This window comes from Triturus cristatus, chromosome 12, assembly GCF_964204655.1.
Source record: "Triturus cristatus chromosome 12, aTriCri1.1, whole genome shotgun sequence".
Classification (NCBI taxonomy): Eukaryota; Metazoa; Chordata; class Amphibia; order Caudata; family Salamandridae; genus Triturus; species Triturus cristatus.
Window position 1 is genome coordinate 685558580 of NC_140595.1, and position 18621 is coordinate 685577200.

At 51.1% G+C, this 18621-nt stretch overlaps 1 protein-coding gene across 1 annotated transcript in view; it reads left to right on the forward strand.

Moving 5' to 3' along the window:
* Positions 1-18621, forward strand: part of PELP1 (proline, glutamate and leucine rich protein 1) — a 400761-nt gene that overhangs the window by 314420 nt on the left and 67720 nt on the right. Inside the window, exon 15 of the mRNA XM_085639349.1 lies at positions 454-660. Coding sequence (XP_085495475.1) covers positions 454-660 — 207 coding nt within the window. The remainder of the gene's footprint in view (positions 1-453; positions 661-18621) is intronic.

Genomic DNA, 18621 nt, shown 5'->3' on the forward strand with positions numbered 1-18621 from the left:
TGTCCGCGTGGCATCTAAGTAGCTACTACGACACCAGCGACAAACACGGAGCCAACTAATGCCACCTTTCGACGCGCAGGGGTACTACTGAAAAAGTTTTCTGGATCCAGTCTGATGCCTGGGGCTAATTCACAAGGTATGGAATCTATAACTAATCTATATCTCTTACAGATATATCGTTACCAAACGTAAGTAACTTGTTCTTTACGACAAGACTAATTTGTTTTTCTTAATGTTTGACATGTAAAGTCGCATTGCCATAAAAAGCGGACACCTGCCTGATTCGGAGGTTTACTAAATGTTATGAGGATATATGTACTAAATCACTGCATGGCTAAGTGGCTTTTTGTGACTGTTCATCTTTGAAATCAGCTTTACCACTTGTCTATCTTGTTGGCATAATCACAATTAACATTTGTGCTGACCTCTCCTTGGTTTCTTCCTTTTTGTCAGAAACTCCATGAGTTGGTTGTGCCGTTGCTAATTCACCTGCAGCAGAGCATAGGACAGATGACCAGCCCATATTCTTCTGCTCATTGCCGCAAGGAACTTTATCGACTTCTGCTCAGTCTTCTGCTGGCGCCCAACCCACGTTTACCACCCCCTCTTCACTGTGCCGTCCGCCTTTTTAGCCTTGGCCAGGCTGAGAAGAATACAGAGGTAAGACCATGATTATCTACTTCCCACTGGTCTGCACCTCCATAGCCTTCACAGATTTTGATCTACAGGCCTGCACTGCCCTTTTAGTGGTTGCTACCCACCTGAAAGGATGCACTTGCCTATCCACCTAAACCTCTGGTGCTTTAGTATTCTTCACTGCAACATAAGTGCTGGATCGCGGTTCTTGAATAGCTTAAACATAAAGCCTTAATGTGATCTTCATCAGGAATAAAGAGCTTCACCTTTGTCCAGACATTGGAGCACTGTTTACACAGCTTGCCCTGGAGCAATCAAAACAAGGGGGCCGTGGAAATTTCCATAAGAACAAGGAACAACCTCAATCAGTTTCACTCCTACTCATTGACAAATCACAGTGATCTTTCACAATACAGTGAATCTGCCCACAGCCCAAAACAGAGGGATTGTCACTGCCAACCAGCACACTAGGGTGACCTGCTGATAATATGGCCAGTTATTGCGTAAAAATCTGAAAATACTAGGTAGTCTGGAAAGGCAGTCATTACTGTGCATATTCCTGCAGATTTGACACAGAGCTGCCATTTATTTCAGTCTTCATTTACTCTCAATTCTCAGCGGCTTCTCTTTCTGTTGAGTATATTCTCACTGTTATACTCACTGTTGTTCACCTAAAAGAAACCGGTCTTGTCCTAGAATGACTCACTGCCCATCACAGGAGTACACTCTTTTGGCACTCAGCTTCTGTTCATTTGCTGCCAAGATGCAGTGCTTCAGAGATCCTTTGGGTGCCATTGTCTCTGCAGGAAATGTACTAGAGTGCATGTTAATCTGTATCTGTGATTGATTATTGGGATGCACAGCCTGGCTGGGCTTTCTTTTTATTTTTTATTTTTGGGGGGGTTGGGGGGAGTTTTTGTCAAGAATTCCTGTCATGCGAGGGGAGGAAAACGATCCTGAGACGTTCAGGGCGTTACAAAATATCCGACCTTAATAACACGAACTGTCTCCCGGTCGATAACAGACATGGCAACACTTGATGATGTGGTGGCTGCTTTAGCGACCGTGCAAGTTGAAGTGGCTGCCTCTAGGCAAGAAACAGCCGATGTAAAAGCCAGACTGGATGCTATCCAATTGGACCCGCTCACGCCCAGCACCTCCCTCACGAACCAGACCCCTGCGGTAGTAGTGGAAATGCCGGTAGCCATCCCCTTGGCAACACCAGAGAGGTACAGTGGGGATCCTAACACAGTGCAGGTATTCCTCACACAAGTGGCACTACATTTATCGTGCAAACCAAAGGCGTTCCCCACGAGTCAGGCTCGTGTGGCTTTCCTTATTTCCTATTTGGCTGGAAACGCGGCACAATGGGCCGTACCTCTGGTGAGCAGGGACGACCCCATCTTATGTGATTGGGGTGCTTTTCGCGAGGAATTCCTGAAGGTATTCGACAGAAGGGCTGACTCGTACACGGCGGACCGTGAAATGCTTGAGTTGAGACAGGGATCCAACGACCTGGTGCAGTATCTCAACGCGTTCCGAAGGCTGGTTGCGGACACCAAGTGGCCTGTTGCTAAACAGACGGCGCTCTTCCATCAAGGGCTGTGCGATGAGCTCAAGGACGCCGCGGCTCATATTGACCCTCAACCCAAGACATGTGAGGGCCTTATCAACCTGGTATTACGGCTGGAACATAGGCTAAGTGAAATAAAGGGGGATCATGGGAGAAAAGGAAAATCCCTTCCATCCTATGTGACGGTGGGAAGTCCTGAAACTTCCACCGTATCCAAGGGAGAACCCATGGACATCGGCGCAATACGAGCGAGCCTCACAGCCACGGAGAAAGAGTCACGCCGTAAACAAGGATTGTGCCTATATTGTGGCAAAAAAGGCCACTACGTACGTGAATGCCCTGCCAAACCGAAGACGTCACGTTATCGGGCCAACCGGTCGGTAACAGCCGTGGTGGACATACCGGCGGAAAACTAGAGGACTCCCAGACCAAAGAAGGGGCATCTCGGAGACATTCATCCATCCCTTCACTTTCCAACTCGGTCACTAAGGGACAACGACACCTGTTTCTCACGGTGCACGTGGGAGTGCATGACCAGTGGATACCCGTTGTGGCCATGGTGGATTCAGGGGCCACTGGCATGTTTATGGACCACAACGAGGCATGCAGGCTAGGGCTAGTGCTTCTTCCCAAAGCTGTACCCGAAGACGTCTATGCTGTAGACGGAAGGCGATTGGTGACGGGGCCCATCGGGCAGCACACGGGGGTCCTTCCGATGAGATATGGGAGGAACCATTTGGAACAAATCGATTTTAACATCATCCGAGCGCCCCAATATGGCGTCATATTGGGATTGCCGTGGCTACAGAAACACAACCCCTCTGTGGATTGGCCAACACATCGCATCGAAATGACGTCACCGTATTGCATCCTGCATTGTGGAATAAGAACGGAATCCCTTGACGCAGATGAGAGCGGGAGTCAGACGGTGGCTACAGCGGCAGAAAAAGATGTGGCTCTCCCCCAGGCTTATCACAGTTTTGAGGATGTATTTGATGAGGTGAAGGCGGAAGTGCTACCACCACATAGACAGTTTGACTGCCAGATCGACCTGGTGCCAGGGGCCAGCGTTCCCAGCGGCAGGCTGTATGCCCTGACGGAGCCTGAAAACGTGCATCTCCGGGGGTACCTGGATAAACTCCTCAAGCTAGGATTCATCCGCCCATCCAAGTCTCCGGCCGCCTCGCCACTCTTCTTCATCCCGAAGGCTAATGGGGAGCTGAGAGCCTGTGTGGACTTTAGGGCATTGAATGCGATAACCATAAAAAATCGGTACCCCTTGCCTCTCATCAGTGTACTTCTGGAACAGGTCAAGAAAGCTCGTATCTACACCAAGTTGGATTTGAAAGGGGCATACCATCTGGTGCGCATGAGGGACGGAGACGAGTGGAAGACCGCCTTTAAGACCAGGTTCGGCCTTTTTGAGTACCTCGTCATGCCGTTCGGTCTGTGCAACGCCCCGGCAGCCTTTCAGTACTTTTTGAATGAGGTATTCAGAGAGGAGTTGGATATCTACGTGGTCGTATATATCGACGACATCCTCCTCTATTCGTCCAGTGTGGAGGAGCACGTACACCACGTCAAAGCTGTGCTCCAAAAGCTGAGGAAAAACATGCTGTTTTGTAAACTCAGCAAGTGTGACTTCCACGTCACATCCGTGGAATTCCTCGGAGTGATGCTGAGTCCAGAGGGACAGGAGATGGCAGAACGAAAGATCAAGGCGGTGAAAGAATGGCCGGTGCCCCAAAGCGTGAAGGACGTCCAAAGTTTCATTGGCTTCGCCAACTTTTACAGGCGGTTTATAGATGGATTTTCAGGATTGGTGGCCCCAATCACACAGCTACTGAGGAAGTCCAAGGAGTTTGTCTGGTCCCCTGAAGCGAACAAAGCCTTTGAGGCCCTGAAAAGCGCCTTTGGTAAGGCGCCGGTGTTGGCTCACCCCGATCCGGATCTCCCCTACGTGGTGGAAGCGGACGCATCGGATGTGGCGCTGGGGGCTATCTTGTCCCAACGCAACCACGACACAGGGGTGCTTCATCCCGTTGCGTACATGTCCCGCAAACTCAACGACGCCGAACGCAACTACCATATTGCGGAGAAGGAGCTTCTCGCAATCAAGGACGCCTTCACCGAATGGAGGCATTGGTTGATGGGGGCAAGACATGTGGTATCGGTGTACACGGGCCATCGGAACCTACAGTTCATGACGGCCACAAGACACCTTTCTCCCAGGCAGCTGCGGTGGATGATCTTCTTTGCGGGGTTCAACTTCCGCATCACATATCGGCCGGGGACGGAAAACCGGAAGGCGGACGCCCTGTCCCGTCAATCTGCAGTTAAGGAACCATTGCCTGCGACCGAGCGTTCCATCATTTCCCCGAGGATGGTATTGGGGGTTATCCAACCGGATACTTTCCTGAGGGGAATAAAGAGAGGGATCAGGTCATTCGCATGGCGGAGGTGGCTCCTCAGTCACAGAGAATGGCAGCTGAAGGACGGGATACCCCTGAAGGGCAGGTGCCTATTGATACCCACGCCTAGGCTAAGGAAACAAGCATTCATCTGGTGCCATGACTCTCCATGCGCAGGTCATTTGGGCTTTGAAAAAACGGTGGCTAGCATGGGACGGCATTTCTGGTCGCCAACCATGAGAGTGGATGTCAGGAGGTGGGGACAGGAGTGTCCTACGTGTGCTACCATGAAGGCCGACCATGGCCGAACCCAAGGGCTCTTACATCCACTTCTGACCCCGGATAGACCATGGGATAGCATATCACTGGACTTCGTGGTGGGCCTACCGGTAGACCAGGGGATGACGGCAATACTGGTGGTGGTGGATTACTTGACGAAAATGGGGCACTTCATCCCCTGCAAGAGAGTCCCTACGGCCGGGGAATTGGCGTCACTACTCCTAAAGAATGTGGTACGACTGCATGGATTACCTGGGGTGATCGTGTCGGACCGGGGGTCGCAGTTTACTGCGCAATTCTGGAAGACTTGGTGCACTGCGCTGCATGTTAAGACCGCCCTGTCCACCAGCTACCACCCTCAAACGGACGGCCAAACCGAGCGCCTGAACCAAACGCTCAAACAGTATCTGCGATGTTTTGTGGACCAGGGCAGGGAAGAATGGGTCGACTTGCTATGGGTTGCAGAGATAGCCTATAACAACGCCACTCACAGCTCCACACAGTCATCTCCGTTCTATAGCAACTATGGCCAACATCCCAGGTTCTTCCCATTTCTACATCCGTTCAGAGAGGACAGGATTCCCGCCACAGCGGACAGGGTGGCACACATAAAAGACACGTTGATGCGCTCAAGGGCTGTCCTAATAGAGGCCAAGAGAAGATACAAGGCTGCGGCAGACAGGAAGAGAAGGCCCGGGCCACTGTACCGCACTGGAGACTACGTCTGGATATCCACAAGAAACATGAGGTTTCGAAAGAACAGTGTGTTCCATCCCAAGTACATGGGCCCCTATCGAATTACCAAGTGTATGGGTCCCGTGAACGTGAAGGTGTGCTTGCCCCAGTCATTGCGGATACACCCTGTCTTTCATGTATCATTGCTCAAACCAGCACCCTCCAAGCCGTCTGGGACACCTAGGCCGGTATGCGTGGAGTCGGAGGTGGAGTATGAAGTGTCGGGCATACGGGCGTCCAAATGGCGCAGGGTGAAGCTGTGGTACCTGGTTGCGTGGAAAGGCTATGGCCCGGAGGAGCAATCATGGGAACCGGCTGAAGGGGTTGATGCTCCGCGCTTGGTCTCCTTGTTCCATCGGCGTTTTCCTGCCAGCGCTGGATCCGTGGGGAGCCGCTGAGAGGGAGGATGTACTGTCAAGAATTCCTGTCATGCGAGGGGAGGAAAACGGTAACCAGCGAAAACGGACTACATCTCCCAGGATGCTTAGCGGTTGAGAGGTTATGTAAACAGGAGAGCTGTTACATAACTCAAGGAAAACACGCCCTTATGTAAACAGGAGAGCTGTTACATAACTCAAGGAAAACACGCCCTATAAAGGGAGGAACCGGGAGGTACAACGCTGTCGGATATTGTGTTTACACCGACGTACCTGCTTCGTGAAGAGCAGTGTTCCGGAGTGGTGCTCCAGTAAGGCAAGAACGGAGGTAGGTCGAGTCGTTACTCCCTGGGCCGTGTCTTGCCCCATCGTCACCTGTGAAGGACCCGGAAGCTCTACCGGTCAACCATTGAGCTTCGCTTTTTGACTCGGCTGAGTCAAAGCGCAGTGGCGCTTTTGCTGGTTGGAGTCGTAACTCCCAGCCCGACCAGACTTACAGGGACTGCCAGCTGTAACGCACACCAGGAGGTGTTTGCCGTGTTACAGACTCGGAAGTCCACAGGATCGATCGAGCGGCTGCTCTCGGTTCAGTCTTCTTGCTTTTGATTGGGGTATCGGTGACGCATCACCAGGAGGTGACTCCGCGTCCCGGTGCAGTCTGAGGAAGAGGTTGAGCGGCTGCTCCCTTCAGGTAGAGACCCCGGCTGGGTGTTTCCCTGACTCCTCGATTCTCCCCAACACTCTTCGTGCCCCTCACAGCCTACCGATTGGCATTGTCGGCCATTTCATTTCTGCCCTCTGTTGGCATACGCCGGGATCGGCGTATATGCAGAGGACGGTTAGGACCATCCGTGCTGTGGGCTGGTAACGTACTTAGCCTGGAGGATTCCAGTGACTATAACTTTTGTTTATTCTTTGTATTATTTTTGCCTTCATTAAAATAACTAACCCTTCACAAGTGGTTGTGTCCTCATTATCGTGTCTGTTAAACGATCCTGAGACGTTCAGGGCGTTACAGTTTTATATAGCGCAGACTTGACCCGAAAGTATCAGAGCTCTTTGCATGAGCACCAGTTGCGTTAGACGGACACGTTCAATTAGTTAGGCATGGGGAGATTAAGTGATTTGGCCAGAATCCCAGGATGTTGAGCTCCCCTGCCGAGACTTGAACCTGGTTCCCCAGCTTCGAGGACAAACTCTCTAGCCATTATGCCACAGACTTTGTGGGCTTAGTTTCCTCTGTATTTCTTATTATTAGTGGGCAGAATAGGATTATTTTTTCTTTCAATTAAACTTTTTTATGGTGTCATTATCTGTGAAATTTGTGGAGCTGAAATATTTTAGAATCGGTCTGTAGAGTCTGGAGAAAAAGATGTCTGACAGTCTCAATCTGCCCATCAGAGCACAGACTAACTCCAAACCAGCTTCCAGTCGCTTGACTCTTGCAGATTATAGAATGCCAATCTTCCAGCAAATTCCGTTTGCTGAAACGATTTTCAGCCTTAACCGATATCTGCCTATCCAGACTGAATTACCAATAATACACCAGCATCCTCGATAGTTCTCCAAGCCAGATAATTTACCGTACTCCAGAGATGTTGTCAAAACAATGCAGCGCCTTAACCTTCCCCTGATCTATATTTTGACTGCAAAGGAGACCTCTAAGAGCTCCTGGCAGTTGCTACAACAGTCCAGTACCTGTTCTTGACCACCTTCCTTCTTAAGATAATTCCCACATCTTGCAGATTACTCACCTGTAGAACAACCCCAGGTTTCAGACTGGATCTGGAAAAATGTATAGTAATTAAGTTTTGGTAGAGGACACTGAACTCAGGTGGTGCCAGAAGTGGCACCCGCCGCATTGACACAAAGGTCTGGGTCTAAACACTGTAGATCCCCTTCCCGGTTTCTTTTGTGTGTCGAGTTCGACCATGACCCTAAATCATGCTCATCGTGCCTCAGCATGCATTCCAAGGCTATCAAGGAGCGGCAGGTCAAACGTTTTATGGCCCAAGCATAGGATGACTGTTTACTTCGAAGACATTCCTGACACAGTTCCTGCTGCCATTGTCCTCTTCTGGCAAGAAGGAGAGAAAGCACAGGAGAAAGGAGAAGAAACGGTCTAGGGGTTTCCCCATCTGTCTCAGTCTCCCAACAGGAGCTTCATCCTTAAAACTGGAGTTGGTCAACATAACTCCAGGGGATCCTCCATGCAGCCCAGCTCTGGTCCAGGTTCTCCCTGAGTTCCCGTTGCCAGGAGCATACCTGGCAGACTTTCACAATGAGAAACTGTTTTCGCAAAGGCCTCGTCGGCATCTGCTGCACCTTTTGGGTCCAGTGGACCCACTGTGTCTGCTACTTTTTATGCCGTTTCAACCAACGCCCTGGGGCACCGTTCACCAGTCGCTGTCCTCACCATATTGCTTTAATCCCAAGGCCTGCTTCTCGGCACAACAGCCAATGCAGTGGACGGTGCTAAACCCACCCCCACCACTAAAATCACCACCACAGCTGCGGCCTCCTCTAACACCCCAAATACGGCGATGCAACCTGAGGGCAAGTTGGGGACCAAGTTAGCACCAATGGGGCACCATCAGCGGCACCAGGGCGGCCGGGTGCAGGGTGCTGTTTTGAGGTCGGGTGCTCTGTTGATTTCAATGGAGATTCTCCGGGACAAAGAAACACTGCAGGCTCGGGGACGAGGATCCTTCAGGAGTGACCACCACTTCGAGGGGTAAGTTGGGATGTTGAGGGTTGGTTAGGCACCACTGGGTTGGGCACACAAGGCTGTGGGGCATCGGGTGCAGGGGTGCCTTGGGACTTCGGATTTTCTTACCCGCTCTGGTCGCAGTAAGGGGGTGTCCTCTGGATTGAGGCTTCAGGCGTCAGGAGGCTTGAGGCAGGTCAGGGGTTGCCGGGTCGCGAGTCAGGATCTCCGGGGGGACCTCCTCGTGGTATTTGTCCGCTCGGGCTGGATTCAGCGGGTGCAGTGTGTGCGGGATTCGCAGTTCCTGGCTGGTACCAGAAGCTGCAGTTCAAACACGTCCGGTGTTCACGAGAGAAACAGCTTGGAAAGTGAAGGCAGGCAGGTCCTCCGGGGTTTTTGAGGTTGCTGGCTGCTGGACACGCCAGGATTTCGCAGGAGCAGGTTTGAGGGGAGACAGGCCTGTAGGGCTGGGGCAAAGTCAGTGGGCGTCGTCCTCTTGTTAGCTCTGCACAGCTTTTCGTCCTTCTTCTATTCTTTTCTTGTGGTTACTGGATCTGAGGAAGGAAGGTTCAGGGTGCCCCTAAATACTAAATTTAGGGGCGTTACAGGTAGGTAAAGGGCAGGGACCAATGGGTCCCTTCCCTGGGGTGAGTCCACCCCCTATTCTGACCCTCTCCAGTGGGAGGGGGGCAGGAGCCTGTCCCTGGTTGGCTGGATCCCCCCCCCCCCTGGTTGTGCATTGTTGCAGGCCCTCGAAAGCGGATGGCTCTCGACCCAGGGGTCCAGCAACCTGTCTGGTGGGTGGCAGCCTAAGCAGCCACTCAGTCGGGACACTGGTTGTGGGTCGAGTTCAGAGGGCATTTCTAAAATGCCCTCTTGTGCGTTTTACATTGAAACCCACACTGGCATCAGTGTGGGTTTGAAACCCACACTGGCATCAGTGTGGGTACAATGTGCTGATAAGTTTGATACCAAACTTCCCAGACTTCAGTGTATCCATCATGGTACTGTGGAGTTCGTAATGACAACCTCCCAGCACCATATACTCTTAAATGGTACACTGCACTTACAATGTCTGAAAATGAACTCAGATACTGTAGGGGCACAAGGCTCATGCCTCTGTGCCCTCACCACTGGAATAGTGCACCCAGATAGAGGGGTGACTGACCTAGGCCAGGGCAATGGTTGGTAGGCATGGTACACAGGGATGTGTGCCATGTCGACTCTTCACTTTTGATCTGCACCAAGACACGCAGCCTGCAAGGCAGTGTGTTTGTGAAAAGGTACAAGGTCCCTAAGGGTGGCACAATTGGTGCTGCAGCCCATAGGAGCCTTCTCTGGTCACAGTGCCCTGGGTACATGGGGTACAATTTACCAGGGGCCTACCTGTGGCCAGATTTGCCAATTGGGTTTTGTTTTGGGGAAATAACCCAGGCCCTGGGGTCCTGATTGGCAGGGCTCCAGAGCACATCAAGCCAAAGAGCATCAGTAGTCTGGCAACAAAAAAAAGGGGGGGGGACGGGTTTACTGCAACAGAAACCCACTTTCTCACAATATGAAACCCAGTCTACGTGGCAAGAGGGCACTCGCTCTCCTCAGCAACCACTGCAAAATGTATAGAGTTAGAACAATGACACAGACTCATCCATGTTCCCCACATAATCTGAGAATTCCCCAAAAGTCTCTTGGCCTAGAGGTAGTCAGAAGTTGCTCAGCATATGACTCGGCCAGTTTACTACACATAACCATGCCCTTCAACCAACCCTTGAAAACTGGGGCACCTTTGCTCCCCCATGGAGATGGGTTGCACTGACAACCTAAGAGGGATACAATCGGCAACAGTTTCCTACAATGTTTCAGGGCATCATCACACCACCCATTAAAAGCAACAAAGGAGTAATAGTGGCCGCACTATCCACCATGATGTCCAGGGTCTGTTTCACTGGAGCCCAGAAGGCCGCAATTTTGGGGCACAACCATGCAAGTTGAAGAACGTCGGCAACAGGAGCTGCACATCTACGACAGGTAGAGTCAGACGCCAAACCATGATTCCACATGCTAACCAGAGTGATTATATACCCTATGTAAGTATAATGGATCAGTCTATATTTGTCATTAGGAGATGTATCTTTGGTGATAGCATAGCAAAAAGACAATTTTTTTATCAGTAATGTCAAAGTCCAGATCTGCAGACCAGTGCATATGGGTGTGCAATTCTGGTTCGGAGGTAGCCTGAGGGAGCATAGTATAAATGTGGGTGACAAAATGTGTAACCAAGGGATTGGCCATCAGGAAAGACTGGGGCTCCCACTCCACTGGGGCATCCCGAAAGGTAGGAATCGGCCTTTTTAGGACTTGTTTGAGGTTATAATAGCTGAGCATATCTACCTGGAGAGGTTTCAAAGTCAATGAAGTCCTTCAATGGAAGGAAGCTATGACTGTGGAACAAGTCTCCCATGTATTTAAGCTGTTTAAGCTGCTGCACAGGAAAGCGTGCCGTTTGAGAATCAATATGGGGGTATAGATAATGAGCCGTCTCAGCCTGTGATGCAAATCTCACTTGAGTTCCAAGATCCGAGTCGGTGCCCAGCCAGAGCATTTGACTATGTGGATCTTCCTATCTGGACGAGGCGACAAGCAGTACAGATGTACCTGGATAGGGGCAGATTCAACCAGGCCGTGTTCTAGATCTAAATGCGGCACTCAACAGACATTATAAATCCAATGATGAGAAAACTGAACTTCGGCAACTTAATAGTACAGTTCAAAATTCGGTGCGCTGAAGCAACCCTTGTCCTATGGCTTCTGTAATTTAGCCCTGTCAGTCTTTGGCTGTTTGCCAGCCCATGCTTAAGTAATCATAAGGGAATGTAGATCAGAAAAGAATGAATGTAGGAAAGTGCCCCTTTTTTCCATGGTTGCTCCCCCCCACACACATTTTGCTTAATGTTGATGTACTTTGACTGTGTGTGCCCTGGGTTCCTGCCAACCAGGTACCCAGGGCCGATGTTTGTTCCCTAACCTGTACTGTTGCAAAACCCAATTGGCAACTCTCTGGCCACATGTAAATCCATTGTAAAAGGTACCATAGATTTATATATCGGAGGGCTGAAACTTTATCCGTTTTCAGGACTCAAGACTGAATCCTGTTCCTTGTCCAGCACTGGAACACAAACGACCTCGCCACAAGTGCTGAACAGTTGTTGTGCAACGCCTGCTCCTGCACACGACTACCGGTGGAAACATCTCCACACTGAGTGCCCCAACCAGATCTGCTGCCGTCGAATTCTATGACCATGTCGGGAACCAATCCAAAAATAACTCTTCTGTCCCTTGCCTCCATGTTAGAGAGCCACCAATGAATTTCTTCCTGTACTCCGTCAGACAACACCACTGAGTGAGAGTAAGTGAGGCCTTTTCTTAAATGCACAGCTGCAATCTCTGCAACTCCAAATATTAGAACGGTCCTGTGAAGATTGCTTGGATGGAGGCCAACAACAGTCCTATCAGGGAGCAATCTGCCGCAATGACACCCTATGCCTGGCTGAGGTTCTGCACAGCTTCTGCCTGATCTTGCATATCTTCCAGGAAGGGAGGCTGAGAGTGGCTTTGAAGGAATCCATGACAAAGCCCATGAAGGTTGCTCCCTGCAAAGGCACAAGAAGGGACTTTTTCATGTTGATCCCATAACCAAGACTCTCCAACAGGTCTACCGCCTGTTGCAATTGCTGCGCCAATTGTTGTGGATCTTGAGCCAAAAGAAGCAGATCTTTTAGATACACAATAAGGTGAACCCAATAAGGTGAACCCTCTGCACTCAAAGGTATTCCACGACAGTCTTTAGCACCTTCGTGAACCACCAGGGAGCGGAGTAAAGACCAATAGGCTGATGGAATGAAATGGAATATCTACTGAAACCAGGCAAGCTGGAGAAACCTCCTGTGGGGAGGAAAGATTGGAATAGCTTAGTTCGCATCTTTAAAATCTAATCATACCCGCCTGTCTGCTGGCCGCAAAACGACCCAGAGGAGGTGTTTTTCTTCCATTTTGAAGCGACAGTATACCAGCCACTTGTTGAACTTGAGCAGGTTCAAAACTGGATGCTGAATCCAAGCTTCCTTGTCGACTAAGAACATTATGCGGATGAAACTATCTGGGTGAAGGGAGGGAAGACAAATGGCTCCTTTCTCTAGGAGTGAGGTAACCTGTGTCCACCAATCCTGCCTTGTGCCTCGAAAGCTGAAATGGTCTGGCATGCAAACAACTCTCTGGAAACCCTGAACCGTCTGTAAGACCCAAGCATCGCTGGCGAGTGTCCCCCAAACATGTAAAAAAAAAAGTTTTCAAAATGACAGGCGACCTCCCACACTTGCCAGGGAAGAAAACACACTTGCCAACATTTGAGGCAGTGTCGACACTCCTGAAACCTCATCCTCTTGACCGCCTGCCGCAGGTTGGGCAGAAATTTCCATAGCAGGATTGATCCTGGAATTTCCCGTTCCTGGGGTTTTAACCCTCTGGAGTTTTGGAAGGACTGGCCGGTTGAGCGGCCCTTGTCTCGACCAGCCCCACAGAGAACCCTGGAGGAGAACACTTGCTTAATCGAAGACTGGGCCTTGTCCAACAATGTAGAAGTATTCACGTTTCCCAAGCTCCTTTATAAAGGGCTCACCAAACAGTCCCAGTTGGGCCAAAGCCCTAGCTTCAGAATCTGCCAAATCCCCCAACTTGGAATCAACCTTGATGAGACAAGAACGTTGCCACTCAGTAGAGAGCGCGTGGTTAGCGTTGCCCAAGAAGACCACTGCACGTTGAGCCCAACTAGAGAGAGAGACTTGGAAAATGAGGGCACCTGAAGCTTTGGTTTCTTCTGCAATTTCTAGGATCATTGTTATGGGGCCGAGGCGTCCAAGAGTTTATCCTGGTACGCTCTCGCGTATCTATCCCCTCCTTTGGGTCCTAAATAAATTTGGCTAAAAAGGTAGCCATCCTGGGGTCCAATAACGGGGTCTGAGCTGCCTTGCCGTCAGAGAGGGACGAGGACATTCAGTCCTGAGATGGCTATGGGCTTCTTTCCCCATAGGGATTCTGATCTTACTTTTGACAGAATTTGCCACCTTTTGTGAAAGGCGTCTGTTTGGACGTCTTGGGGTGGAGGATCTGTTCTGGTCCAGATTGTCCGACCCATGCCCTGTGACCTGGGGCTCAGTAGACAAGGGCTTAGGGAAAGGACTCTTCTGTGTCCCCTTGGGCATCGTCCCAGGGCTGATTGTCTGAAACCGAAGTTGGAGACGACTTGGGCAGGGGTCAGAAGGTGCTATTAGGGATTAGTTCTGGGCCAGAAACGCTTCACGTAAACGCGCAAAGGCATCGTGAACCATTCCATCTTGTTGGAGCAGCCGATCTGGTGGCTGGGTTGTAGCTGGGGGTTGAGATGCGCGACAGTCGGGCTCTGAGCCCACTTTACAAATTCCTGAACAATCTGTTGCACCAGGCGCTGCTCCACTAGGGCCTTCACCTCTTCCACTGCTCCGTAAATGGATGCATCTACCTAGTGGTCGATGACCACACACCGCACTGTGCATCACCGGGGAATTATAATTATAAGTTCGAGGCATATGAGCTGCAGATTGTACACTTAGCATAGATCGCCATCTGGTGTTGGGCCTGGATGTTTGCAGTTTGTTTTTGTTCTTTGGACAGTCTTTGGAAGTCACGAGTTCGGTGACTCCTCCTTCGGTCCGTACTGCGCATGGGCTTCGGCTCCATCCTCAGATTGTTTTTTTCCTCCATCGGGCTCGGATGCGATACTTCGTGCTCCGGCTTCGAACTTCTACGGTTCCAGCCTCGACGGAAAATCCTCGTTCTTCGAGTTTCTTCATCTCTCGAAGCGGCACTTTTCTCCATTCCGCACATCGGCACCGGCCTTCGGGCCCTCCTCGACTCCGGTCCCGGCCGATGGATAGGACTCCGTTCAAAAAGTGCCCAAAATGTGGGTCTAAGTTTCCCCACACCGACCTCCATCAGGTGTGTAACCTTTGCCTCTCCCCAGAACACGAGGCTAGAGACTGCCCCGCCTGTAAGTCTTTTCTCTCCAAAAAGACCATCCGGGATCGAAGAGCTCGACGCACCATGGCGCACTCATCGACCGCGGCTCCACCGGACATCTTCGGAGACGACACCGGAGCTTCGGGGCAACAACACACCGAGCAGGAGGAAGACGTCGTCAGCGCTTCCGAGGCCGACGACTCCGACGTGGAGGACATCACACCGGCGCAGAGGGTCGTGAGTACTCTACCCCCTCCCACCCCCGCGCCCAAAACCAAAGAGACTCAGGTTACACCCTCGCCTGCAGGCCTGGGTAAAACCAACCACACAGCTTCTATCACCCCACCTTCGGGCCCGGTGTCGAAGCCTCACAAGTCTCACGGCAGCTCTGGCTCGAGCCAGCCGACGCCTGGTGCCGATAAACATCGTCCGGCACTTAAGAAAGTGACGCCCAGCTCGACTCCGAAGCCACCGGTGCCGAAGCCTGGACTCTCGGTGCCGACAAAACACAAACACAAATCCCTCGGCACCGACGCTCCGGCGCCGAAAACTACTTCGACGCCGAAAAAACTACTTCGACGCCGAAAAAACCGGAGGTTCCAAAAAAGCATGGCGCAGACAAACCATCATAATCCTCGGCTCTGAAAACATCGGCGCCAGCTGACGATTCGGTGCCACTGGACCTCTTTACACCAGATCCTTTACAAAAGACCTTATTTAAGGATCCAAAGACTGGGCTATTGACTTTAGTTGTCAAGAAAAGGCGTCTTGACACACCGGCTCCTCCTCCACCGCCCAAGCGGAAGTACTCTGCTACTTCTCCTCTCAGAGTGCCCTCCCCACTACCTCCTCCTCCCCCTCCTCCACCTCTTCCACCCCCTCCCCCTCCCAGGTCTCTGCCACCTTTGCCTCAACATTCCCCGACCCCGTCCCCAGATCCGGATTACGGGGATCCAGATTATGACCCGGCGGATGCCCCCATGGACCCCACTCCACCGGGGACCCCAGACCCATGGGAAGACTACCAAAACCCTGACATACCGGATGTGCCTCAGGACGACCTATACCCATCCAGGCCGTCTCCCCCAGAGGACTCATTAGGGTTTCACCACTTAGTGCAGAGAGCAGCACACTACCATGGGGTGGAAATGCATAGTGAACCAGTGGAAGATGACTTCTTACTGGATACATTCGATATTCAGGACAAGTCCACAGCTATCTTGCCCATGCTTAAGGGTGTCACCAAGCATGCTGCAGAGGTGTTCAAAGACCCTGTCAGGGCCAGGGTCTTAAACCCTAGAATAGAAAAAAAGTATAAAGCGGCACCCACAGACCCTACATACATTAAGGGCCCTGCTCCCTTAGATTCCCTAGTTGTGTCCACAGCTAGAAAGCGGTCTAACTCCAGTCCTCAGGAGAGGCCCCACCGCCAGATAAGGAATCTAAACTTCTAGACGCGTCTGGCAAACGCACCGCCTCACAAGCCGCGAACATTTGGCGCATTGCAAATACACAAGCGCTGCTTGCGCGCTATGACAGAGCACACTACGATGAGCTTGAGGCTCTTATACAGCACCTCCCAGAAAAACACAAACGCAAAGCTCATGACCTGATACAGGAGGGTAAACTAATTACTAACACCTCCATTAAGTGTGCCCTCGATTCAGCCGACACTGCTTCTAGAGCCATAAATACCAGTGTCCTACTTCGTCGTCATGCCTGGCTCAGGATCTCAGGGTTCAAGCCTGAAGTCCAGGCGTCCATACTAAATCACCCCTTTGACCAACAAAATCTCTTCGGGCCAAAGGTAGACGAAGCATTAGAAAATATGAAAAAGGACACAGACACAGCAACGTCTATGGGGGCATTGCAATCACAAACCCCTAAACGCTCCTTTCGACGCTCATCCTTTCGTGTCACAGGCAGAGGCTACTCCACCGATAGCGCCTCTACCTCCTACAAATCCCCTCCTCAAAATACCTTTTCAAAGGGCTACCAAAGGGGTGGTTACAGAGGCAACAACAATAAGGGCAGGGGAAAAACTAACACCACCCGTTCTGCCACCCCGCCAGCACAATGACTTCCCTCCGCTCCCCCCAGACCATCCCACTCCGGTCGGGGGCAGACTACAAAACTTTATCCACGCATGGGAGTCTATAACATCAGACAAATGGGTGACCCAAATTATTCGGTCAGGGTACTGTCTCGAGCTAACATCTACCCCACCCAATATCCCACCAAGGCACCGTCCAATGTCTCAAGAACATTCCACACTGCTCAAACAGGAGGTGCTCTCCCTCCAAAAACACGCTATAGAGCAGGTCTCCGTCAATCAGCAAAATCTAGGGGTCTACTCTCTGTATTTCCTAATACCGAAGAAAGACGGGACCCTGAGGCCCATTCTGAACCTCCGGCCTCTAAATACATACATACATTCAGACCATTTCCACATGGTCACCCTACAACAAGTCCTCCCGCTCCTCTGTCAGGGAGACTTTCTTACTACCTTGGATCTGAAAGACGCATACTTTCACATTCCAATACACCCTTCTCACAGAAAGTTCCCCAGGTTTGTGGTGGACGGTCAACATTACCAGTTCACAGTTCTCCCCTTTGGGGTCACCACCGCACCACGGGCGTTTACCAAATGCCTAGCAGTTGTAGCAGCACACCTCAGACGTCAACATATTCACGTCTTCCCTTACTTAGACGACTGGCTCATAAAAGCTGCGTCCTACAACCAATGTGTGCAACATACCAACAGCACCATTCAACTGCTCCACCGGCTAGGCTTCACGGTGAACTACCAAAAGTCCTACCTCCTACCATCTCACACAAAGCAATATCTCGGGGCCACTATAGACACCTCCAAAGGTATTGCCTATCCAAACTCAGCCAGAATCGCAAGCATACAAGCCTTGCGCAAAACATTCCTTCCTCAACACTCTCTTCCAGCAAGAGTGTTTATGAAGCTCATAGGAATGATGGCATCTTGCATTTTCATAGTGCCCCATGCAAGACTCCACATGCGTCCACTCCAAGAGTGCCTAGCACGACAGTGGAACCAAGCCCAGGGTCAGCTGACGGATCTGGTGTTGGTGGACGGCCGCACCCATCACTCTGCAGTGGTGGAACACCACAAACCTTTCCAAAGGGCGGCCGTTCCTGGACCCGGTTCCTCAGGTGATTCTAACAGCGGACGCATCGCTCTCCGGCTGGGGAGCGCACCTCTTACACCTCACAATGCAAGGTCTATGGACGCCACAGCAAAAGTTGCTCCACATCAACCATCTGGAGCTCTTGGCGATCTTTCTAGCCCTAAAATCTTTTCAAAAACAGATTTCGGCCAAAGCAGTCCTCATTCGCACAGACAATATGACTGCAATGTATTATATCCAAAAACAGGGGGGACACACTCTCCCCAGCTCTCCCGCTTAGCCCAGAGCATATGGAGATGGGCAATTCCTCAAAACATCTTTCTCCTGGCACAGCATGTTCCAGGCGTACAAAACACCATGGCAGATCTGCTCAGCAGACAAACGCAACAACTACACGAATGGGAACTGCATCCACAGGTTCTTCGCCCATTCTTCCAAAAGTGGGGGCATCCTCAAATAGACCTCTTTGCCACCCACGAAAACAAAAAATGCCCAAGCTTCGCCGCCAGATACCCACACCCATTGTCCAAAGGCAATGCGATATGGATGAACTGGTCAGGCAAATTTGCATACGCCTTTCCACCTCTCCCGCTAATTCCATTAGTGGTAAGGAAGCTACAACAGCACTCCCTCACACTCATTCTGGTAGCTCCAACATGGGCCAGGCAGTCGTGGTACACCACACTACTACAGCTCT